This window comes from Aplysia californica, unplaced genomic scaffold (genome assembly GCF_000002075.1).
Source record: "Aplysia californica isolate F4 #8 unplaced genomic scaffold, AplCal3.0 scaffold00003, whole genome shotgun sequence".
NCBI lineage: Eukaryota > Metazoa > Mollusca > Gastropoda > Aplysiida > Aplysiidae > Aplysia > Aplysia californica.
Genome location: NW_004797273.1, coordinates 2,494,584 through 2,501,452, shown reverse-complemented (window position 1 = coordinate 2,501,452; position 6,869 = coordinate 2,494,584). Strand labels below are relative to the sequence as shown.

The 6,869-nt window shown below is 40.6% G+C and overlaps 1 protein-coding gene across 1 annotated transcript in view; it reads left to right on the top strand.

Annotated features, from left to right (window-relative positions):
• Positions 1 to 3,570: 3,570 nt before the first annotated feature.
• Positions 3,571 to 6,869, top strand: part of LOC101863939 (all-trans-retinol 13,14-reductase) — a gene marked incomplete at its 5' end in the record, with an annotated part of 32,251 nt that continues 28,952 nt past the window's right edge. Inside the window, 1 exon segment of the mRNA XM_005089120.3 lies at positions 3,571 to 3,898. Within this exon segment, the coding sequence (XP_005089177.1) occupies positions 3,682 to 3,898 (217 nt within the window).

Below are 6,869 nucleotides of genomic sequence, written 5' to 3'. Positions count from 1 at the left end.
CTCTCTCTCTCTCTCTCTCTCTCTCTCTCTCTCTCTCTCTCTCTCTCTCTCCTACCCAGCTGTTTCTCTTTTTTTTGGTAAATATTTTACGGCGCTTGCAAGGTCATAAGGTCATATGAGCGCGTGGGACACCTTAAACATTTTCAGTTTGTAAGAAATTTTGAATTTTGCCCGGGTGGCAGCCGAAGCCTACTCTAATCGATTTTAAATCACCAAGGGATCTTTAATGTGCGCAACTTGCACACGGGACCTCCGAAATTTTCCGTCCTTGTTCGAGGAGGCTAAGTGTAGATCTTTCCCACCAGAAGATCAGGAGTGTTGCTGAAAAACAGCAGTAGGAAGGAGCCAAGGAGTAACAGTAGAAAAAATGAAGAAAGAGCCAGGAGCCCAGAGGAAGGGGTAAAGGAGGTGAGGGGGTGGGGAGAGAGAGTAGAGACGAAAGCAAACGACAGATCACTGCTTGAGAGCAGGAAAAGAGGTGAATGGTGACAATTTTAGAGAAGAAAATATTTCCGTCGCTTCCGGATTCAAACTCGGAACCTTTGAATAAGAGACGAACACCTTAACCTCTTGGGCACGAGCTGCATTGAAGAAATATGAACCTTATGAGTTATTTTTAATTTTTTTAAATTTTGTTTGGAGTTCTGATGGAAAGAATCAGAAAGTCTTAGACCAGAGATATTCAAAACACACGTAGGTTCCGTTTTTTGACAAAGGTATCAGAAATGTTACATTCACCCCAACACAGTTTAGGGAAAGATGTACTGGAGGGCAGACATATATTTATCAATTATGATCCATAGATTATCTAAAGGCTTCTGATAAAGTTTGTCCTCCTATTAACAATTTTGCAGGAGCTAGACATGGATGGAAAAGTTCCAACAATCATTAGGAATTGACTGGGATTAAAACGTTGCAGTAAGAATTGAGGTAAGGCGCTATTAATTTAAGCATTTTGAAAAGGGCGGTTAGGCAAGAATGCGTTACATCACCAGATCTCTTTAACATAATAAAAAGTGAAACAATCCTTAGAAATGTGAACAATGTAAAGATCTCAAAGTGGAAAGTGAAAAAAAGTAATCACATCGGATATGCCGGTGACAAACAGTCTCTATTGCAGATTCAGAAAAGGTCCTCCAATCACTTCTCGATCCCATTGTGACGGAAAGTGAATGTAAGGGGTTATTTTTTTTTTGTACGTGAAGAAAACAGTACAAGGTAAAACATGTATCTAAAAAAGCAGTGAATCCTGTTTCTAAGCACATAAGAAAAGATGAAAAGATCGAACAATTTCAAAAGTTGTGATATTTAGGATAGGCTTATATAGCGGCGTCTAAAGGAAACTTGAAAATGTAATCACCCGATCATCGTGTTATAACCTTGTACTACCCGTTCATGCAGCATACCAATTTAAAGCTAATTAAATTCTGCTTCATGTGACATGTTAAACTTTCATTTATGTCAAGAGACACCCGAGATATGGTCATTCAAAACATACCTTAAAAAATCAGTCTTGGCCAAATTGTTCGAAATCAGAGAGACTAAAAAAATGTGTTCGCTCGTTAAATTGGGTTCATCAACATTGGTGCAAGGGGAATGTATTGAATATCAAATGAAAAAAAAAGAATGTTATTATTGTCTATGCAATTGATAGCATCTTCTGATGATATTTTCAAATACAATGTAGATTGTAAAACAGAGCAGTTACAACAAATGCCACACAAAACGTTAGTTTTAGTTAGTGTTTTACGGCACTTGCAACACAATAGGGTCATACTATAAAAAGTGTAAGAGCCGAAGATTAGAGATGTTACAAGAAAGTAACAAACACAAAAAAGAAGGAGGGGGGCTAAAGACGATAGATGTTTGATAGGAAAGAAGAAGCAAACCACACCAGATCACCCCCCAACCACCCACTCACACAAAACCTGGACTTAACAGCTACACGCGGTCATTAGTTTTAATTTTGTTTTTGTTTAAGAGTTGTTGGTTTCGTGGTGAGCTCGTAATTTTTTTTTCACATGGCCTGTTTTAGATAGATTTTGGACATAATCATTTGTCAGTGAGGAACAGAGGCCACAAAACTGCCATGGTCTTGGGTGGTCAGGGGTAGAATGAACAAAACCACCCTCGTGAGAATTACCGGATCGCTTGGTTTAGTGGACTACATCGCACAAGTGCTGGAACGTCATGTCTTACCCTTATTTTCGTCATGGTATCATTCAAGTAGACATCTTCATGCATAGCAAAGCATTTTCTCACAGCGCCAAGGAAACTGGACAATCCTTGGAAAATCAAACCAAATCAACATTGGAGTGGGGACCTTTAAACTGCCATGATATAAATCCTACAGGTATGTGAAGTCCTATGAAACGGCATCTAAAGAAAAGCGACTTTGCTCCCAATTCAGACCCTTTGTATGCAACTCTCTGTGAAATTTGGAAGGAAATGACAGATGATTATGTCCAAAGTTTAATAGAGTCGATGCACAAAGGATTCATACACTACACTAAGCAAATGGCTCCTAAGTACAGTAGCAATGAGCAAAATTTAATGTTAAGTCCAAGTTTTGAGTGGTATTTGTGATTGTTCTGTTTTCCGTTTTGTTTGTAACTATCGTGACAAAATATCGTAAAATAACATTGTTTAGAATCTATTGCAGAAACAAAATTCACTACCGGTATGCATTGTATAGTTTATGTAACGTAGGTCCGTTTCTATCAATATTGATGTTCCTCATAGGCTAGTCATACACGCGCGAAGACAATTTTGCGTTTCTTTGATTTTGCACAATTTTGCCAAGCCTGGTCTTTAAAGGTCAATTTTGAAAGACCATCATATCTCGGGTGTCCTTTAACATAGATGAGTTATTAACGCGTCAGATGATGCAGAATTTATTTAGATCTAGCTTTAAATTTGGTATGCTGCATGAGTAGGTATTGCAATTCTTTATTTAACGCGATGATTTGGTGATTGCATTTTCAAGTTTCTTTTGGACGCCACGGTATAATTGATTCGGTCGAAACTGTCAAAGGCGGCCATCTTTGGGGGAACAAAAAGACATGGTTATCTTAGACGTATGAACGTCTTGGAGAGTATCAAGAAAACGCGAGGAGAAGTTCAAAGTAGTCGTTTGTACAAGCGACTGTCTTGGTCAGATGGCCGTTTTATCAAATTGTACTTGTAAAAGAATGCTTCGCAAGGAGCATTTGCCTGCCAAGACCTATGGCAGTCGAGTTTCCCTCCCTTGTTTTCTCGTTCCCGAACCAACAGACGCAACGCGGCCTGATAGATTTACAAGTAGAGATGTCTTTGAATTGCATTTCAAGGGGAGGTAATTCTATTCGTAAACAGAAACCAGGGCCTAAATTAGGCCTTGCCAATAATAGGTCTCTACCTCCAACGACGCGAGGCAGGATCCATGGAATGCTATCTCAAGCCGCTGAAGCCAATTTAATTGTGATCAAAGTCCACCTGTATCGTCAGACGTAGACTCTGGTGAGGGCAAGAACTAGCCTAAAACTCAGTATTTATTCGTTCTGATTCGACGCTCGGTTCTTCGACGCTTCGTGGAACCCGTGCTCTCTGCTCACCGGTCAGAAGTCATAGGCTGTACTGTAGTCTACTGTAGTGTGCCGATACTTTTGTTTTGTTTGCAGTGAGCACGACAGTTCAGTAGAAATGTCTATCGACATAGGGATGCGGGATGTGTTTGACTTTTTGTTAAGTCACCCATCGATCTTGATAGTTGGTTTCTTGCTGTACGTATTTGTTTTCTTTCTATCTGTGTTTTTTCGTGGACAAAAAGCCGGGAAGAATCCTTTCGCAACAGACTATCGACGACCCCCGGAGCCATTTGTTCACGACACCAAGGCTCGTGATGCTGTGCTCAAGCAGAGTAAGTTGTTGTGCTATTCCTTCTAACTTTTCTATAACCTACCCTAGCCTTGCTTAATCAGAAAAAAAAATTAATAAGCTTAAAACCCAGAGGCTAGATCTAGAATGTTATAATTTTAAGATCTTTAGTAGTGTATCTTGAGACACATACAGAATACAGATAGACTTGTTTCGCTTTTTTAGGTAGTTCCCACCCTGCAATTGTTATTCGTCGGTTTTAGGGTTTTAGGGCATGCCCCCCTGAATTTTACCATAAGGCCAGCTCAATTCGGACTCGAGTCCGATTACATTGTTTATCTATTCGGACTCGAGTCCGAATATATGGGTTTTTATCTATCGAAGTGCATACCTGCCAACCCTACAGAAAAAATCGGTAGATCACCGACTTTAGGGTCAAACTACCGATCCACCGATTTTGAGATGAAGCCACCGACTTCGGGATTCAGCAGGGTGACTGCCAGGCCCCGGGAATTTGAGAAAGTTATCAAATATTTGAAAACCAAATCCGATAACGCCCGAAAGTTCATTTTTGCCGGTCGCGATTGTGATTCATTCGGCTCCCTCGAGAGTATGTTTCTTCACGCAGACAGGCGGCTATGGTGGCAAGCGGGTGTGATACCGACGTTTGATCGGGATAATCAAGATATACTTTCACTTTCGTTACCACCCAGAAATTTGCTGGTAGTAGTTTGATAACGCAACATTAATTGTAACAACATGCAGACTGTGCATGGCAAACGCTGTGTCGCCTTGAAAATAAATCAATATTTGTGCTGTGCTGTCACTTGTAAAAAAGAAAAGAAAAGAAAGTTATAGTTCAATACAAGCGTCTTGTCGGGTTCACCATTGTGACCGTCAATGAACTTGCGCGTTCCATCACATTGTGAGCACCGGCACTTGTAGGGGTCACCAAAGTTCATTCAAAGTCTGAGCGCTGCGTAGTATAGGACTCCGGAATGGGGGGAGGATTATTTTTTTTAAAGATACACACTCGGGGGAGGGGGGGGGAGGTGAAGGCAACACCAGGGGACAAAAACTGAACTTGGAAGCAAATTTTAGTATTCTAAATTTTTGATTACCTCTAGATCTAGAAAACTCTCTGCAAAACGGCATTTAAACGCGTGTTGGTGCAGGCCTTGTGTGGACTCGGGATCCGTCATACTCTTTCCTTGTAAACTCTGCAAAGACAAAAGGCCAAGGCTAGGCCTAAGTCATCCAAGGCCCACCTTCTCTTCATCTTTTCTTCTTTGCGTCTGTTTTTGTTTTTTTGATGGGGGGGGGGGGTTGTTGTTTTTTGGTTTCATTTGTGTGTGTGTTCGTGCAGGTATGAATAGGACAGGAACTGCACCAACTACTAATAGGGTAAATGCCTCTGGTAGTTTTCATATAGTCAATTTTTTTTCTTAGTCATTTTCTACATTTGTTTGAAGTCGCAAACACAATCATGCATATTTGATGTGGGTCAAAATAAAATATTAATAAGGGTCCCAAATTAAGTATGCGACAAGAGGTAATATAGCCTACTACAGATTTTTTAGGTCAACTACAGATTTTTGGACAAAAATTTGCGTCCAACTACAGATTTTGGCCCAGGCAGTGTTGGCAGGTATGGAAGTGTATACCGACCCGGTAACCAGGAACAAAGTCACGACCCGGTAGTGTGTGTGTGTGTGTATGTGTGTTAGAGAGAGAGAGTGAGAGCTGGGGGGAAGTGCTAGCAAAATATGACATGCGCCAGTTGGCAGGAGGGAACGAAAGAAAGATAGGAGTAGGAAATAGGTGGGGAGAAAGAAAGACAGAGACAAACAAAGAAAAAGAGAATGCTAACGATACACACACAGACAGGAGAGGGGGGGGGGGGGTTAGAGAAATAGAGAGGGTGACTGCTCGATTGAAATTATGACATTGTTCTTTTCTTCCAATTGTGATTCCTCCAACTCGAAAACGGAGGAAAAAACATCCGCAATCTTCATTTAGATCTAGATTCTATAACTAGATGTCTAGATCTAGGCTAGCCTCAAAACTAGAAATGATTTATATCTGTCTGTCTATATCTAGACCTAGGCCATAGATCTAGAAGAACCTAGGTCTACCCTGACACAAGAGGGCGCTGAAATTTTCCGAAATCACAAAAGAGTGAACCTGTACCGGGTCTGTTTACTTTGTGACTTTGTTCCCGGTTACAGGGTCTGTATACACTCCCCTTTATCTATTCGGACTCGGGTCAGAAAAAATGTTTTATATCAGCTTCTTAGTGAATGTGAGTGTAAGGAGGTTACATATAACTCTGTTGTCGGGGGATTTTTACATAAAGCCTGAATTAGAACTAGAATTAGGCCTACCTACTACTAGGACTGTGTGTCAAAAGTCGAAAGACTTGACTGTGAGGCATTACCCAATTATGGCAGTGTCTAAGTACTCACCGACGGTGAGTCTTTCCACCATCACTTCAGCATCATCGTTACTTCCACCACATTTGTCTTTCCGCATGTTTAATTTCATCGTGTTGTGAGTTATAGTTTTTCTCTAAGTATTTTTTAAAATCACATCGCTCACAACCGACAACCATGGCCTCTTCCCAACACCTCTTTCTAGCAAACTGAGAGTGCGATATCGCTACGCGCAATCTCATTGGTCAACATAATTAACTTTTCCCCCCGGCAAGGTCAACTCAACTTGGTTGTTCTGTTCATATGCAGGGAGGGCCAGTTTAGATAGATCTAGTAACTGGATGTTAAAGCTCACGTCTCGATTGGTATCATGATAATAGAAAACAAATTCATAAAACACGGGTCGAAAGTCGGAATGGACGCCGTGCTGGACTTAATTCAGAGTCCAAATATAATTTTTGTCTATTTGGACTCGAGTCCGAATAGTCACTTCATTACCATAATTTGATGTTTTAGCAGTTGTTAGGTTTGATAAATTAGCTCACCGCACATCAAACATATATATATATATATAGGCTCAAA